General features: G+C 39.8%; 1 protein-coding gene across 1 annotated transcript in view; it reads right to left on the bottom strand.

Moving 5' to 3' along the window:
• LOC118415973 (inositol 1,4,5-trisphosphate receptor-like) overlaps positions 1 to 19,176 on the bottom strand; it is a 97,079-nt gene that overhangs the window by 33,984 nt on the left and 43,919 nt on the right. The window contains 28 exon segments of the mRNA XM_035820957.1: positions 172 to 273; positions 1,023 to 1,046; positions 1,999 to 2,103; positions 2,714 to 2,800; positions 3,679 to 3,729; positions 4,245 to 4,376; positions 4,832 to 4,997; positions 6,031 to 6,082; positions 6,410 to 6,545; positions 6,713 to 6,879; positions 7,937 to 7,993; positions 8,238 to 8,264; positions 8,784 to 8,937; positions 9,342 to 9,495; positions 9,868 to 10,022; positions 10,456 to 10,552; positions 10,694 to 10,885; positions 11,245 to 11,364; positions 11,700 to 11,872; positions 12,225 to 12,383; positions 12,762 to 12,903; positions 14,222 to 14,284; positions 14,630 to 14,790; positions 15,008 to 15,107; positions 16,188 to 16,348; positions 17,024 to 17,144; positions 17,640 to 17,761; positions 18,336 to 18,419. Coding sequence (XP_035676850.1) covers positions 172 to 273; positions 1,023 to 1,046; positions 1,999 to 2,103; positions 2,714 to 2,800; positions 3,679 to 3,729; positions 4,245 to 4,376; positions 4,832 to 4,997; positions 6,031 to 6,082; positions 6,410 to 6,545; positions 6,713 to 6,879; positions 7,937 to 7,993; positions 8,238 to 8,264; positions 8,784 to 8,937; positions 9,342 to 9,495; positions 9,868 to 10,022; positions 10,456 to 10,552; positions 10,694 to 10,885; positions 11,245 to 11,364; positions 11,700 to 11,872; positions 12,225 to 12,383; positions 12,762 to 12,903; positions 14,222 to 14,284; positions 14,630 to 14,790; positions 15,008 to 15,107; positions 16,188 to 16,348; positions 17,024 to 17,144; positions 17,640 to 17,761; positions 18,336 to 18,419 — 3,264 coding nt within the window.

Genomic DNA, 19,176 nt, shown 5'->3' with positions numbered 1-19,176 from the left:
CGTTCCAGTACTGCAGCCAGGCCACGGCCTTCTCATTAGCTTCCAGCGGGTTGCCATGGGTGGATGGGGCTACAGGATCAGTCCGTTATACACATACTGTACTACACCGAGATACATTTTGTATTTCTAATCATAGATAATCTTGGCATGTCATTGAAATTATGACGTTACCTGCTGGATGGTCTTGTAATTCTTGACGCTATTTTGATCCATGGAAGGTCCAATATCAAGGTCAATAGCAGAACCTTCTGGACCTTGGGATGATGTCAAGGACTGAAGTAGAGAAGAATTTCACAAATTAGCAACATGGAGCATGTTCAGTGTATTCGGACAGACAGTCGGACAGACTTTACAATTGTACATTTTTGTATATTACTGGGACAAAAGAAGCTTTATCATTATATATTAAGTACGTATCCTTCACAATAATTTGGTTATCAGTATTCAAGATTTAAGATTGCTTCAGGCATTGCTTGATTTTTGACGTTCTTGATTGTGTGAGAGGGTAACAGGCTAATTAATAATGTTGTTTCCATGTATCTCCACAATTGACGAATCGGTTATATAGACACTATTAAAGAGTTGACTTGACTTTGTTGTAATTTTGCAGGCAATGAGGAGAATGGATGAATTCATCCTCAATATCATCAAGAACTTTCATGAGCAACATCCATGACCAGTTAAGTGTAAAACTACTAGTAGTTAGTTTGCAAGCTCTTAATAAGAACCAAAAGTCCAATTATTTAGTCCCAGCAAAAGTCATAACTATTAGTATTATACCAAGCTTGTTATCAAGGGTAAGTATTCTGCTGTAGACAACACATCTCCACTTGTTGGTTGAACCCATTTTCGATTTTTTTTTGCGTTTTTGGTGGTTTTCTTCGAGATGAAATTAAACTCTCCGAATAAACATTGGCAAAAAAATGCAGCGAAACAAAATTCAACACACCACAATCAAAATGCATAAAGTCAGCAAGCAGCACATAAAATGAATACATGCACTTTAACAAAGCCTCACTTACCATGCCTTTTAATGCAGTATTTGCCTGTAAAATTGGCATAAATGCCCAGAAAAGAAAAGGTTTGGGATAAGTCTCTATATGTCAAACAGAAAGGAAATAAAACACTAATGCAGAAGACACTGTGTGACAAAACTGTTAACGGTTCAGAAAGAAGGCCTCAAAGCATGGTAGCAAAATTAAGGCTCATGGTCACCAGGTATGAGATGTGGAAGGTGTGAAAGAAAATGGTCAATTTGTGAGAGTGAATCATTTCGTGTATTTTGAATGTGATTGTGGATCTGTCCATGGCAGCATTTAAGAAAGCAGGGAGAGACATTTAGTATCATTACAGCATAGAACAATTATGAAAACCCAGCAGTTTTGTTTCATGTAGTTTCATATATACTGTCTGGGATCAAAGAATACAATGTACAAACTCTTTGTCATGTTTCTGTCACCATGATGACAGCAAAGATATTGCATTCTAATGGAAACTTTGTACAAGGTTTGTACATGTATATGTGCAATAGGAATGTGAAAATACCTCTTACATGTATAAGAATTATTGTTTTGTTTTATCAATTCAAATTGGTACACATTTTCAATGGTTGGTAATGGAGTGTCTTACTAAGACTTGTTTTCTGAGCATTCCGTTTTCTTAACCCAAAAGTACATGTACCAAAACGATGACATGACGAAAGAGATTGTACCAAAGCAAGTTGTATCAAAATGAGTGGATCACATGGTAACCTTCCATGGGTTACAATGATTTGATTAATTGTTAGTCACCCCAGGATTTGCTCATGAGCTTAGACTTCTATCCAGTGATTTCCGCACTCTCATAATTTGCCATGAGATGGTCACACACTGATTAGATAGGCAAGCTGCCACCTCAGAACCCTAACCCAGCAGAGTGAGAAGGTTTGCTTTCTGCGCCAGATTAGCAGGAGAGCAGTAGGGTTGGCCATGTCTGTTGCCAAGGTGATGACCTCCTAACCTTTGACATGTGGACTGACTGAATCCATTGTTCTCGGGTCACCCGAACAGGATATATGATGTCATCATCGCCAATGGAGGACTCTTGTGACATCAACTTCCCTCGCTTCAACATAAACGTGGGGAAATTCTCACATTTGATGAGGGACATTGGCAAAAAATGATCCTTTTGATTTTTTTTACCAAACCTTGAAATTGAGGATTGGGTGCTTTTACTTGTTTATTGATTAATTTAAGTTTATTCACATTGATTATTGCCTGTTGATAAAGTTCAATCAAAATATCACAAAGTTCCTTCAATTGATTGATTGATCAATAAATGGTATCCAATTGTTGTACCTTGCAATCAATCATTAAATCAATAAATTAACTACCTCCTTTATAATACAAGCAATAAAATAACATGAGCCAAACTCTTCTGTGGATGAAAGCATCGCAATCATGGATTTTTGGTGCAACAGTTGACAAAGACATACATATAAATGTAGGACATGAACATGCTTCCATATGCTTGTATATAGTAACAGCAGTGCAATCATTCCATAATCTAACATCATGCAAGGCTTTCTGTTAGGTTGAATCACTCTAAATGACAAAGGCATTTGCAATGGTTACACACATTTATATTATGTACATGCTAATTTATATGCTTTCCATATCTATATCGATTACCAAGGCTAGGAAGAAATCAGCAAGGATCATAACACATGACTGACCGATTTCCCCTCCTTTTTGTCAGCCCCACCCTCAGATTTCTTCTTCTTGTCTCCGTCCCCATCCCCTGTACTGGACTCCTTCTTCTCCTACAAAGTAGTGTTGAGATAGGAAGGTATACTTTGACAAAAGGTTTTACAGAATCTTACATTTTATCAAATATATAATCTGAATATAATCTGGTATAAAAGTACAAGTAGAAGTAGACATTTAGTAGAAAAACTGTTGAACAACAAGAAAAGACATCTGCTGTTAATGTACATGCACCTACATCAGCAATTCTATCTTGCATAATAATGAAAGATAAAGTTCACGCAATAAAGTTCTAATTAGAGGGCTAACTTAGCAATGTATCATGATTGTTAACAAGTAAAAGAGCGGATGTACACATAGGAATGTAATATGACTTGTCTAATTTGTAACTGTGCAAACAACATCAATAACTATTCTAATTGCAAGAGCTCAGGATCCAAGTAAATATGTCACTACAACTTTCTACCAAAAGCTACGTTTTAGTTAAGTTAGTGTCTACTGTCATCTACTTTTCAGGATAATAAGTTTCTACTTTTCAGAATAATAAGCCTGAAGAAGCAAAGGTTCCATTAGTAAACATTCAATAAGATGGGATACAAGGAAATGTTTAGTCAATGGAAATAACGTTTAGAGAAAGACGTGACAATAACAATGGTAATGACTGTGGCAGACACACTGGAAGGATTCCAATTAACTGCCCTCAGATTAGTTCTGAATATCATTTTAGTGGAATCTCCCAGTGCTGGGGTGGCGAAGCTGAAATAAAAGGTGGATGGCTTGTTTTGGTACAGGGCTACAAGGGAGATGAACCTTTACGTGGACATGAAACAGATGTGTCTTCAGACATACACGTGTCACCGAAACCAGCCTTGTGCAGGAGGGAGGTGGGTTAACAAGGAGGACATACAACTGTTTCTGTTGTGACCAAGCTCACCTCCTTGTCCTTCTTTTTGTCCTTATCCTTCTTATCCTTTTTATCCTTCTTCTGATGTAGGCAACATGGGTAAAATAAATGTGGCATAAGGCATCAACAACATGCAATGTGCATACACTTAAAAACAATGTAGAGAGTCAATATTGGATGGATATGTGAACTGAATGGATTGGGTAAAGTCAAGTGATAAATGCAAAAAATCATGCACGTCATTATATGAATTGTATGTATCTTGTTTTAAGATAATGAAAAATCTACACGCTTTAGAAGAAATACCTTCATTGGATATATAAGAGGTGATGGGCAAATACTACATGGTATTCAAAAAGTTTTCAAAACCTGATATTCAACACATAGATCTAAAGTTTGTCAGTAGTGCCAGAAACTTAGGTGAATCTTTTCAAGTTGTGTGCATTGCTTTTCATGCTGGTCGGCTAATTAGAAGAACGATGCTTCAAATAATCTGACTGAGTTAAGATTTAATTTTCTATCTCTTATCAAGTAATAAAGATATTGATTTATTCTTAAGAAATACATTTAAGTAAGCTTTGTTACTGAAGATGTACCTTTTTGCCCCCTTCACTCTTGCTCTTGTAGACCCAGAGTTCGGACTTCTCCACAAGCAGTCTGAGCTCGTCCAGGTCAGCTTTGATCTGCTTGTAGTTCTCCACATCGCTGGAGGAGACCAGCAGTTGTACCTGGAAGGGGCGGGGGTGCACAGGTCAGCCTCCAGGGAGCATTCTTTATTCTACAGGGTCTTTATTACCACTATCTGTTGACTTGTTTTAAGAACAACTCAAAATGATATGAATGGATCCTTATGTTGTAAACACTAGAGGCCACTCAAGGGACCAACAAAAGTGAACAGGTGGTCACTATAGACAGAATTATTAATATCTATGTCAAAGGAATAAATCAGTTAAAGGCATCACTTATTATACAACAGGTCATGTTGGCCATGGCGTCCTTCTGTAGAAGTTGATCACGTGTACAGTTTTGACTGTAGTTCTTAGATAGTGATTCTATCACATTATCTTTAGTTTTTTTTTCATTCAAGTTGGCCCAAGGAATAGGCACAGAAAGAAAGGAAGAAAAAACATACATTCAGGACACCTGAATCCATACAACACCTGGAAACTCCATGCCGTCTCACCTGTTTGAAGGCCTGCAGCACCTCCTGCCTTTGGCTGAAGTGTCTGAAGAGCAGCTGCAGCGCCCCTGACACCAGGGGTGGGTAGTCATGCATGGTCAGGTGCAGCAGGACTCTCAGGAACGTCCGCCCTCCCGCACCATCCAGGTCCAGATCTGCTGACTCATCACTAGGGGCACAAAACAGCTTATAAACATCCTTTCCTCTTCAATGGAATACAGCTTGCCATTCATATTGCTTATTGTCTTTCATGAACATTGTACTTTTAGGAGAAACAGTTTATATAAAAAAATTCATCTTCAATGGAATACAGCTTGCTATTCATATTGCTTATTGTCTTTCATAAACATTGTCCTTTTGGGAGAAACAGTTTATAAATTAAACTTCCCTCTTTAATGGAATACAGCTTGCTATTCATATTGCTTATTGTCTTTCATAAACATTATACTTTTAGGAGAAACCCACAGTAACTGGTACAGTTTAATCTATTAATCTTAAATCAAAAACTATCTGTTTCTATCACACAAAAGTTGGCACTGGCAGAACTCAGAAAAAAACTTTTCTGAGGTAGAAATAAAAGGTGTTACCTTAGATACGATCTGTAGCACTAACACATATCTCATAGAACTGAACCTGCCTGATTATCCTCCATTTGCTGTGCAGGGTTCCACAGAGAGGCGTGCAGTACACAAGCAAGGGAAAAACTTGGTGGCATTCATTCCATACGCTGCCATGCTATGGGCATGTGTCATACATTTGTACCACAGAGCAAGGCGCAAGCACAACCCTTACTCTAGGCACTCATGGAAAACTCATGCATACAGAAACAAAAGCCACCGAAGTAGCAGCAGTCACATTGTGAGAGTTAAGGAAGTGGGCAAAAGATATCTCCATGTACAAGCAAAGTCATGGATGTCAGATAGAATAAGAAACATGAACAGATGCAACCATACAGATTTTAAGCTTCCTCAATCTGTGCAATGAAGTGAAAGAGATGCCACAGAATAAGAGAGGAACATGGTTGACTTAAAACATGCTGTCACATAGTAAGATCTGTCAAGTCAGAAACACACCTAGAAGATGCCAAACATCATTGTCAACATGGCTGAAAACAGAAAAAGCTCTAGGGAACATGCATTTTCTAATGACAGGGATGATAGTCAAGGCATAAAGCATTCATATCAAAATAAACATGATCATACCTGCCATCAAAGATGCTTTCTGCTTGTTGTGCAATCTTCTCTAAATCTACCACTGGGGAGAGAACATCAGTGCATTACATTGACTGAGCAAGCAGGTGATCAGTTATCAGATCAGAGGAGTGAGTCTGAATTTTTGTGCTCAAGAGAAGTTAAACTATATTTCATAACGTTATATACCAACACAAATAAACATTTATATTACATTAGCTACACTTCACACAGTAATTTCTAACACACAACACTGGCCCATTTTTCTGTGCACAGGTTTTACATACTGCAGATACATGTACAAATCAGGTACTTTCCAATCCACAGAATTTTATAAATCTAGTTTCCTACTTAGTGTATCCTAGGATATCATAAATGTTTCGGCAGTTACCAGAGTTGTCCTGTGCATTAGTCCCCAGCCCAGGGAGGGTATCACCACGCTGGCTGCTGTTACTCTCATCAAAGTCGTTCTTGAAGATGGACAGGAGACAGGAGATGCGGTAGTCCAGACGGACGTTCAGGATAAACTGTGGTGGGTAGAGAGACAAGTTAACAGACATACATAATTAAGGTGAACATGATGTAATATGATTGTTCAGGGTTTAGAAGTACAAAATTTGACAATACAACAAAATAGCCTGTGTATCATCCTCCAACGTTCCTACCAGTAAGTCATAATATGACATAGACTTACCTGCAGAATTTCAATGATCTTCAGTTTGGTATCCATGACGATGGTGTCCATCTCTCCGTCCCCAGCCTTGAGAGCCTTCCCCCCGGACATGCCACCTCCCCCCAGCACCATGGTGGTCATCACAGCGCTCACGTCGTGCAGGGACTTGAACACTCCCGTCTTACCCACTGGGGAGGAGCAAAGGGTTTAGTAACCATGGCAACACTACCTGTCCTGTCTGTGTGGTGGGATGTTCTCATCAGGACAAGTCAACAGAACTGCGGATGTGGGGTCGAGCAATTTTGCCAAATTTGGCTACTTTGGGCCAAGGAAATTTGCCTTCCAAGCAAAAAAAGGTGACGTGGTAACTAAAAGATTTACAGTTTTCACAACCTTTTCTTATTCCTTTACAAATTTTCCTCTAGAAATAAAGCATTTTTAATCACAACTACTGCTTGCTGTTATTAACAAAATGACTCAAATTCGTCTGTATTTATACATTGTAACCATCGATTCATAAGTTGATGTGTTGAATGTACAATTTGTCTTCATCTACTTAAAGATATTCTTTGTAAACAACATTCATTAGTACAATATGTGTCATCATAAAAGCAAAAGCCAAGTGATAAGTGCATAAATGCATATTTACACTCATTTAAAAAATGTTACTAGAATTGAAAGTCTACATGTTATCATGTTTCTAAAAGTTTGAGAAGTCTTTGCAATGAGAGAAAGTCAATTAGAATGGATTGTTAGATCGATGAGTTAAATGATTGTTGATCACTTTTTAGAGCCTGTAGCACAAGCTGACAAATTACAGTGGGTACTATTCTGCATTAAGTGCCTAGCTCTCCAATTACGGAGCTCAGTGGTTGTTAGACTTGAATTTTGACAACCATGTGATACACAGTTCATTACAATGTAACAGCAGACAGATCTGCAGCATTGCTGCTACATGAATTGGGATATCCTAGTGCACTAACTGGACCCAAACATCTAAACTACAACCTTATCATCATCCTCCAGAAGCAATCACACCAGGGGAGATTGCACTCGCTCCTGCTTACACAATGATTTCCTACATGTGCATCGCAATACTTATGAATAACAAAACAATGACTAAATCATCTCAACTAGCGCTGGGACTATGTAGGCTATATATACAGCCAGCTGTGCCGTGCTGAGCTGAGGAAAGGCGAGGTTAAAGGTCAGGAGAGGAGGGGACAGCCAATGAAATCTCCTTACTCTGATGATTGGGGACATCCCACCAACCAACACTGCACATTAGGGTGGAGGCACAGACTGGAGTGGACAGGTGGGAACAGGAGGAAGGGGGAACACAACATGGTGGGTAAAACTTAAACACCATCTCTGAAATCTGGGGATAAAACCAACACATCAGGCACACATGCATGAAAGGGACACAGAATCACAAGGAGTAAGGTCGTGGCTCCTCCACTGGAAAATCTAAAAAGGACGGCTTTTCTTTCATGCCATTACTAGTTACCCAGCAACGAATCACAAGACAAGCAAGCCCATCACAAACCTTGCTTCTGTTCCGTGGCTCCATTTGCTGGGGTAGGCATTGGCGGATAATAAATGGTGGACACGTCAAAGTGATGAAACAAGACTATATATAATCTCATAAGACCCCTGTCACACAGATAGAGACTTTAGCGTGTTTTTACCCAAAAATCTACCCTATCACATTTGAGGAGGCTTGGGGACCTGAAAACAACTCCTGATCTCTACGAGTCTGGCAATGATTGAGTGAAAATAGGAGAATTACTGCTGAAATAAGTGATTAACAGCCTGCAGATTCTTCGGCTGATTATTTTCTGCTGTGTGACAGGGGTATAAACAAGTCCCTTCAACTATAACATGTGAAACATGTCTGTTAGTGTCAGTGGCGCTGTTGCAGTCATAAGCAGTTACATCAGTTATGTAGGTCAGTAATGTCATGTGGAATTTCAAGCCAGCAAGCTCGGTCAGGCAACAAGAAACACAACATCCAGACTAAGGGTCACGGGAAAGATTTTAAAAATCTGCAAATCAACAGACTGAGCAGTCATGACGGCACGGTCAGGCCTACCTAGCTCGGACACCTTGTCCATCTTGCCCAGCGCCAGGACGGGTGTGGTGGAGTTGGTGATGTCCAGGATGGACAGGAGGGTCTGGGTCAGTCTCAGCAGGTCGCTGAAGCTGTAGAACCCGAAGTACACCAGGTGTCGGGACAGGTTCACCACCTGGGAAACATCAGAAATTGTGTGGCTACAATATAATACTAAAAAATTATGCCACCAAGTAACCATCATATCAAAACACAAAAATCATTTTATCATTAGAGTAAAAACAGCTATTTCTCAAGAACTTTATGAAATAGGATAGAAAACTCTGATCATCCTTACATGTATGTATATACAGGTAATATAAAGGCAGAAACAGATTATAATGTTTTCCTTCATTTCAAAGTTTGTTGAGAGTCAGATATTAAAAGTCACCTGTTGCTGCATTACAGTAGCACTTAACACACTTGCAGTTTGACATAAAAATAAATACTTGATCATAATTCAAAAGAAACTGTCTTACAAATCTTCAGATTTAATGTGTCAGTCACAAAAAAAAGGAATAAAAGTGTCAAGCTACCCACCTCAAATGTTAGTTTGTTCTGGTTCCGATCAGCGAACTGCCATCCTCGTGCATTGTCGGCAAGGTTATGCCGGAGGTAGCGCTCTACAAACCGCATGGTGTCCTCAAACCTGGGTCTCATGTCCGCCTTACTCTTGTCCCTGGTGGAGTCATAGCTGCAAGAAAAACATCACTCATGATGAGGGAAGCTTTATTCTTGTGTATGATTCACTTCAAAGTTCAAATGAAAAAATGACAGTTTTCATCAGGGATAAGAAAATTTGGAAGTGTGATAGCCAACATCTTGGTGTCATTTCATATACACAGGAGAGACTATTTGGAGTAGGGCATATAAGGCACTAACATATATCCTTATTACATCACTGTTTTTCTGCTTTTACACAATACATACATAAAATGTTTTATTTTGCGTTACCATTACCACTTCTTCAATTAAAAGCAGTCTGCAGACTGATCTGAGCTTCTCATGATGAGTAAATAAAGGTTCAATCAAACAAGAAAACATGACTCCGACATGCCATACTTACTCCTCTATCGTGATTTTGGAGGGGATCTCGGACCAGAGGCGTGCATACTTGACAGGGGTGACCTGCTCCTGGGGGTCCCTGTCCACATGCATGTGCAGCATCAGCCGGCAGAACGAAGCGCGAAGGTCGTACGGCAACGACTCATCCGACATGCACTACAGTCAGGAGGGGTGCACATTTCAACAGCAATTCAAGCCTAACTCATTCAGAGGATTCAACAAAACTCTGAGCGTGCAACAACAGACAGAAAGATGGTGAACAGCATTCATCAGCAAACTTTAACTCTGCCTGAGATTCCATACAATACAGCTGTACATTATTCAGATGCATCAGGAAATATTCACAGAATAGTTGTGTGTAAATGTATATTGAGGCCAACGCAAGTGAATAGCACATAAACAATACCAAGTGTAAAGTATGCTGTTTTCATTTTCACAATACCAAACTGAGTGATATACACATCCAGGCTTTGGGAAGGTCACAGTGCATGTTGAGACAAAAAAAAATAAAATAACAAGACAAAAAGCAATAAATGATGTCATTAGATGCCAAAACATGTGGAATGCTTCTGTTTCTTATGGTGGTCACCTGCAATATAAGGTTGATGTCCAGTTGTGTGGAGAGGATGTTGATGGCGAGGTACTGTCTGTCCAGGCACATCTGGGAGAACAGGTCCAGCTGGTATCTGGAATCAACAAAGGAAAAACTGAGAATAGCAAAAGCAGTGCCTCAATATATAATTTTGGTTAATGTGTCCAACATATTTAATGTCATACTAGCATTACTGAATTGTTCAAAGCAGTTTTTAAGGCCACTCTAGTCTTACCTGTAGTAGTCCATAACTTGCTTGTCTTCCTTAGACTCCTCGGCATCAGCGGCCAGCTCCCGGATGGCCTTATGTTTGTGTCCCTTCTCCCAGAACAGCACCACCTCCTCCTCCTCCACAATCTGGGTGATGGGCTCTCCATCCTCACCCTCCTCATCCTCTATCACCTCCTCCACTTCTGTCTTCACAATTCTGTGGGGAAAGACAGTTAAGTCACAGATAAGAAGAGGAATGCCATCCTAACAAAAACTTTATGTTGCACAATCATATACCTGTCATTTGATGATAATATAACATTTGCTAGAATGCTAACAATTACCAAAAACCATGTTGAACAATCATACAAGACTGCATATATCAAATGCTGACAATATCATATTTGTTTTCTGCTACTGCTAAGAAGCAAGTAGGATACTCGTTTCAAAACAACAATAAGTCAGTCAGTCAGTCGAGGACATCAACAATATGCAATGCCAACTGGAGAATTATGGATTCTTCTATGCCACTCATCTCTGTTCCCATCTGCAGGTGTAGTTTTCAGTATTTCTTACCTAGTTTCCGTGAGGATGTCACTGTTGGCTGGCTTGAGGACAGACTTACAGATCAGCTCCTGGGTGACAGGGATGGCCTGGTTGTTGGACACACACAGGTCTGACAGGTATTCCAGAAATCTAGGGAGAATTAGAATTTCATTCAATATTGTACAAGATATGGACGGAACTAGACTCAAAAGTAGCATTTGGAAACGTTCATTTTGCTAAAAAGGATACAGGTGATCAGATTAACAAAAGTTACAGGTACTTTGAGATATGAAATAAAACAGAAGAAATTCATAGATTTGAAATTTGGGTTCCCACAGCAGTATACTACTTTTTCGATTGGAAGCGTGTTATACATTAACCACCTAACAGACAAGTGCTGTATATCTAGCTAAAAACATAATCTAGAGTCCTTTTATACTTCAAAAATTGAACTACATTGTTTAGAGCCCTTGTAGTCAACCCACCTGCATTCCTTCTTCTGCCTAACAAGGCTAACGAAGGTCTCTATCTCAGCAGCGGTGATATGCTTTTCCAGCAGTTTTCTGTTATTGTGCAGAAGAGCTGTGATGGTGTCTTCAGCCAACACATCATAGCCGATCTGCTTTTGCATAAAACCAAACTGCTTTGCTATGTACTCCTGTAGAAAAGGACACAACATTTGTAAGCAAAAACAATAACAATGCAGGTGTACAGAAACTCTAATACTAAAATAAACTCAATCTGTAGAGATGTTAGTCAAAGTAATTTTGATGCAAGGCCTCTTCAACACTTCAATAATGACAGTGTATATAATACACAAGGTGATTCTGAGACTTCCACAGTATTCCAGATATGTGCTTTTTCTGGTTAAAAGTAACTATTATATCTATTGAAGTGCAGGCATTTACACATTGACACCTGTTGACTAGTACATACATGTGAACAACATGTGAACATCATGTGAATATCATGTGAATATCATGTGATTATCCTGCGAACATCACATGTACCTGGTTCTTCCTGTAGTCCTGCTGTGACAGCCTGAGCACCCTGTAGCACAGCCTGCAGATGTGCCTGAAGGGGGCGTGTCTCTGGTCAGACAGCTCCTCCATCCGCAGCATAGGACCATCACCCTTGTCCTCAAAGGGCGCCTGGAGAACTTTGAAGATCTACAACCACGAAGATATGATGTATGCAGTGCTTAGGTAAAGAGTTTGTCATTAGTTTAACTTGACTACAGCTGCCAAAAGCATATACCAAGTATAGTATGACAACTTATTGCATGTCTTTCCTGTAAACCAAGTTGACATCTATGCATGCTCTCACATCATTATCCAAGTTTCCACAGTCAGGTGACCTTTGCATGGAATTTCCAAGAAATCTAAATTTGTCTATTAAAGAGACCTAGGCAGGAACCATTTCAAACTCGCATCTTTTGACAGATAACCAATGTTTAAAAAAGGTGGAAAAAAAAGAAAGAAAAAGTGAATTTTTTATATAACTGATTTTATCAGGCCATCAAACACTTGAAGCTTGATGTCTGTTACCTGTTTAAGAATGTTCTGATCTCTCATGAGCTTCTGCCTCTCCCTGTTTGGGTTGGTGATCTGCACGTCCAGGGGGTCCCCTCCGTTGTTGGGCTTGTCTGCCAGGAAATACACCAGGTCCGTCAGCAGCTGGGTAACAAACCTGAAACAGGAGATCAGGGTTATGGTTGCACTACATTTTGAACAAGGTATAGTTCAGTTTATCAGGTCGTAGCTAGTTCACCTTTATCTGTAGGAACAGCTATATCCGTCTGCAATATTTCCAACCTAAATGTATTGCAATATGAAAAGCTTCCTCAGTCCTATTGATATTCCTAAATATCAAGTTATAAAACAACAGGTATAGGTTACCTCAGTCTCACAGACAAAGGGGAATTAGCATAACAACTTATCATAGAGCTGACATATGAACAACTAAACCCCAGAGCAAATCCATATCCATACGGTATGGGATATTGGCTACTTATTGAGGACCAATGGGTGAATCTGGTCTGTCTCTGGCTTTAAATTAATTATTGTCCTTCTCATTGTTTTGGAGCCCATGCTGTTAATTTGCCTTGTTAAATCTGTCATTCTAAGCTTATGAAAATAGATTTTTGTCAATTTCATGTTAAAATTCACAATTTTTACAAGCCCTGGGGGAAGTTTTTGTCTGTCCTATAAAGCAAATTTCAAAGGGATGGGTCCTGTAGCCTGCCCTGAGGTGAATGTTAGAAAGCACCTTACTACCAGTGCAATATTAAATGTACCAGTAACTGTATTTGTTTTACATGGAAAATTGAGTATCAAATGTTGGTTTGAAGAATAAAGCATAAAAAATGACATTATGATTTTGTCTCCCTGTATGTTTGGTACAGGGCATCAAATATGTTGTAAAATTGGTCCTCTCCAAAAATCCAAGACCATCCCCTTAAGACACAGCGGGAATTGAACCCAGTACTGTAACAGCTTCGAACTATTGGTTCCAAAAAGATTAAGGGCATAAAAGATTGTTTTACAACAGGGGGATTCCACTCCAACACATCTACTCTGCTCACCAAAACTTATAATAATTATGTGCTGTGCAAAAATAAGACATAAGTGATCATGAACTAAAGAAGCGTGGTATGACATGGTAAGGCAAGGTCATTCCTTGTGGGCAGACTAAGATGAATGCTCTACATGGTGTATGTCAGGTCGACAGCCCATCCTGCAGTAAGGAGAAAGGTGGAAGGAAAGTCATGACAGCAGCATGACAGCTTCAAAATCCTCCCTGCTCAATCTTGTATTAGCCAATGGGAAGAATGTTGTTGACACCATGATTTTCCCTCTTTTAGAACCATGTCAGCAGTTTTAGTCGAGCAGGCAGCAGCCAGTCTGCTGGTTCAGAGGATGTTCTGTGACAGTAGTGTGCCCTTCCACCTACTCCTCCCTGCAGGGGAGGCTGTTGTTGCAGGACCAAGTCCAGAAAACAGCCAGACCTCCGGACGCTCTTTGACAGCACATTGTTGATGGCCGGCCGAGTTGGCAGTTGGGAAACAGAACTGGTCGGAGAAGACAGGATGGTGGCATTTTCAAAACAGACCAGAAACAAAACAGAAATGAAATTCCCATGCAATAATGATGATCACCCAATGGAAACAAAAATCATGAGATAAGAAATCATCTTCTCCCACCACCATGTTGACACTACCTGTCAAATCAAAGTTAAACATAGGATGCTACTCTTTCAGAGATGGAGAAATGTCCACTACAAATCAAACTAATGTAACAGCTATGATATACAAATCAACAGGTAATGTTGAATAACAGTACTGGTGAAAACTGTTACAGTTCTTTAACGTTCTTTTGCCCTCTATGAAGCTTGTCCAAACTTTGGACTTGCCTACCTTCTCTCGTTCTGAGTGATGCTGCTTTTCTCTAGTTTGCTAGCTATGTCCTGCATCACCTTGCAGGCGTCATTGGCAAAGTCCAGGTCTCTGACCTCGTTGGCAGGGACAGGAACAATGGCAAAGGCTTCCTTATCCTCCCGGATTGGAGCAGCACCAACCTACATACACAACATTTATTTGGAGCAAGGAAACCTCTGGTGATACAATACTATGAGACATAAAACTCAAAAACATAATTCAATATGATAAAGGAACTGCATATCTCAGCTTGGTTTTACAAACGAAGACTATAGCAATATCTCTAAATGTCTTAGGCAGTAAAATATTCCGTGTGTGCCAAAGTAACATAAGAAGGCAGGTTGTGAAATCTCGTACCTTGAGCATGACAGGTTTGTCCTCCTCCTTGTCTATAGGTATGGCTGTGCTGTGTACCCAGGTGTTCGTGCACAGGTGTCGCAGACGCACGTAGGAGCTCCTGAAGACAGGGCAGGGTGAGGTTAGTAAATATGTTATGGCACAGAACTCAATTATATTTTGGAATTCAATCTGAATTAAATTAGAGTATTGACATTCTAGTTCGACAATACTGATACTTAAGGGGGCACACACCAGTTTATTTGGGGTTTCAAATGGAGGCGGCACACCCTAAGGTCTAGCGACCAGCTCTACCAGGAAATTATCCTGAAGCAAAATAACTGTATATGGGGTGAGAGGATATTTCTTCAGCTACAAGACCAACTCAGTTTCGATCCTTCAACTTCTCAAGTTTAAAAAAATTAGAGGGACAAAACATTATTTTCATGTAAAAAATAACGCACAAAATCGGGCATTTTGGCATTAAAAGAAACGCATGAAGAAGATTTTTCCGGCAAACACGACTGATACTGTCAGAAAGAGGAAAACCTAGAGAGTAATCCAGCCAATTATAAAGAAAATTCTAGTACTACAGTTTTTTTAATCATCCACGGCGCGCGGCATTACAACTTGGCATGACACAGGGGTCAATCTAGGTCACGAGCCTCTTTACATTCAGGCGTAGGAATATCCCGGAAGTAAGGCGTGGACCAAAACACAATTTACACCAAAAATACACCATTTCCTACGCTTTTCAGCCATGTAACCATTTAATGTCATTTCGCAGGAAATAATGAGAAATGTCAACTCAAACATGGACCCGCGGAAGCCTTTCGTCACTTATTTGCCGCGCACTACCGCGGACCCCGGTCGCGGAAGAACTGGGGTGTGCACCGTTAAGACCCTTAAAATATTTTTCCTTGAATGGACTTTATTTTAGGGCAGAATTGCAGTAGTTACTGAGGCATGCATATTACATCTATCTTTCTCTCTTTATCTATTTTACAATGACAATACTTCAGACTGAGTCAGCCTTTGCAGTTCCACAAAAAATATAACCTAACACTTAGGAGAAAATAAAGACAGTTAGTGTACCTTAGGACCAGTGACACAATTGATTACACTGGGTCAACCTAGGCAGCTCGTGCTCGTAATAGCTGAATCACAAAAAATACACACTTTAGAAGAAAATAGAGTGTACCTCGGAACCATTGAGTCTGCTCTCTGCATGGTGGTGGGATCCAGTTCAAAGATGGAGGCGATGTCGTGCCCGTGGGGTATGGGCATCAGCTGGTAAACCATCCCGCCCTGCGGCCCCGCCAGCTTCTGCCGCTGGGTGTCAGGGGTCGGGTCATGGTCAATCTGTGCCGAGAAAACAGGAAACAAAGAATATACATAAATATTCATATTATTAAATACTTTCTCAGGTGAATGAAAGAAGCCATAAACCTTCCCTTCACTGACACGGGGTCCAATACTGACTTCCAAGCACCTTTGACCCTTTGCTGATGTCACACTTCCATTCTGGATGTATGACATAGGCTTTGGGTTATCACTACTTGAAAAGGATCAGAGGACTGATCAAATGCTTGTTGGTAAGCGCTTTATTTTTGTGTAAAGTATAAAATTGTATCATAATGTTAATTACGGTCACAGATGAACTTACATTCGAATAAATAAAAAAAATCAAATACTCTAATCAAGAAATACTTCATATTCATGTTTTATTTTTTTGAGATCTCACCCAGACTCGCACCAGGAATACATGTTCTGTCTTTCATTACATTAGTATTGTTGTTGCAACTGTGCACTCAGTGTACCACAAACACCTACTTCCCCCTCCTATTGCAAAGTCGCTACAAATGTTAATCAATTTACAGTATGACAAATGTCCTTTGGAATCTGTTTACCAGATGTTTTTCATTTTGAGTGTACCAGTCTGTACTATTTCTAAATTTGTTTTATAACATGACAAAGTCTCTCCATTGTATAAATCCTGCCTTAGTGAAACATCATGATCAGTAGTAGTTAGTGTACCTCTGCTGCCAGGTAGGTCCCAGAGGCCAGGTGTTTGAACCTGAAGAGGCTGTTCCAGTGACCGGCGCCACCCTTACAGGGGTCGTGATGAACCACCTCAACTTCCCACAGGGCTTTGGAACTGGGAGAGAAATAAGTACAAAATTGATAGAAGTGAAAATCAAATTCTCTTCACTATTGACCATATTCTACGATCAAAACCCAAGGAGCTTGTATCAAATACAGTGCTGAAAATCCAAACTGGCATCTAAACTGATCCTGATGAAGAACATGGATGCAGCATGTTTACGTAGATTACAAATCTCTTTCCAGTTACAGGTATATGTACTTGCATTAGGTTGCATTCATCAAACCAGGCTTCACTCTCAAGTTCGAATTGCTTTCATCCTTGTCTAAACAGTTCCTTTGATAAGACAACACCAAGACAGCACCAATATGTATATTTTACACCATTCCTAGAATTGTAGTTCCACCTTTGTTCTAGGCTCTTTTCCAAATTATCCATGCAATAACCTGAAACAAAGTACGCACCCCAACTTTGGCAACAACTTGTAGCCCCTTTTGATTTGGAAAAGTTTACAAAGTGCCAAAATGTAACTGGTTGGCCATACCATACCTTGTAGCTGAGGTTGCTGATTGTCTGGCGGTGACCCTCAGGAACACACACTCCTTCCTCTTGTACTCATCTCCTGTCAGGAACTTCTCCTGCTCAGCATGGAATAGCCGTACCACGTCCCCCTGGGAAACACAACATACAACTTACAGTTTAAGTATCATCATACAATCTACACTGTATGCACATATAACACTATTTCATCTTGATCTGATGGTAACTGATATCTGTTTTTATAGGGTATTTACAGATCTGAAGTCAACAGACGGTGGTTTAAAACTGCAATACAATAAAGGCAACTTGAAGCCATCATCCGTCAACATAATCTCCCTAAATACCCTGATTCTTAAGTTAAATGCAACGAATATACATGAAGTGTACCCCGCGGATAAAGGCAAACTTGTGTTACATGTATATAAACTATCAATGGTGGGGCACTTCTAATGCAAGGTTGAGGAACATAATTTAGAGTGTTATAAACTCATAGCCAAAGGCTATCATGCAAAAGCTGGTGTTTTACACCCAAGGTTAGTTATACTGACTATATGGACACAAATATGAGATATACATCTTAGTGCAATTCCCACGACAAGACGACAAACATTTCTTGCAGTAAGAGATTTTTTTTCTGATACTGTATCAGAATTAGAGCACTTAGAGGGTATATCCTCTGTGACATTTGTAATATGGTGTACTCACTCCCTTCAGCACATCATCAATGTTCTCTGTGTAGATCATGAAGAGCGATACCTTCCAACTCGTATTAGAGTTTACAGAGTTCACCTGAGACAGAAAAGGAAATTAATAGTTACTTAGACTTTGAAAGTGTTCATAGTCTGAACATCGCTCGCAGACACATTTTAATCATATATATTACAGTTCATACCCATTAAATAAGACAAGTAATTTCCTGACAAAAAAGTAAGTCTAATGGAAAGGAGATGAACACGATTATAAGTACACGTTGATTACATATCTGAGATATTCACTAACAGGATTATACATATTCCCGTCAGAAGCTATTAATTCTCTGCACTTAAATTTGGCAAAGCTGTAATCTTCCACTGCCAGGCTCACCAAGTAGATTACCTATCTCCTGTGGGCACATCCTTATCACACTGACGTCAGGAGGGGAATAACTAAACACATGTAATATCCATAGGCTGGATTAACTGCTGCTTCAGGCAATGCTTCACTGTGTGAATCTGAGCTACGTACTTTACGCAATAAATGTAACATGTAATTTTCTTAAGTGTAAATAAATGATGGGCTTAAAAAGATGGCATGAATCAGCTCTTGGTGGTTGGTTTTACAGCCCTTCTTAAAGTGCAATGACTGAGAGTTTATCACGTGACACAGGATGAATCAAGCAACTGGGTAAATTCTCTGAAGAGCCAGGTGCATCAGATGCATTCACTATCTTTCATCATTGACTGAGAATGAGTCTGAAGATAAGCGTAGCCTGTATAAAAATGAGACGGTATCTGAGTTGTTATGTTCAGAAATACCGAAGAAATTCAAGTAGGTCCTGTCAGACTTC

The sequence above is a fragment of the Branchiostoma floridae genome, chromosome 5 (assembly GCF_000003815.2).
Source record: "Branchiostoma floridae strain S238N-H82 chromosome 5, Bfl_VNyyK, whole genome shotgun sequence".
In the NCBI taxonomy this organism is placed as follows: domain Eukaryota; kingdom Metazoa; phylum Chordata; class Leptocardii; order Amphioxiformes; family Branchiostomatidae; genus Branchiostoma; species Branchiostoma floridae.
Note: the sequence above shows the minus strand (reverse complement) of the source record. Positions and strands in the feature narration are given on the sequence as shown.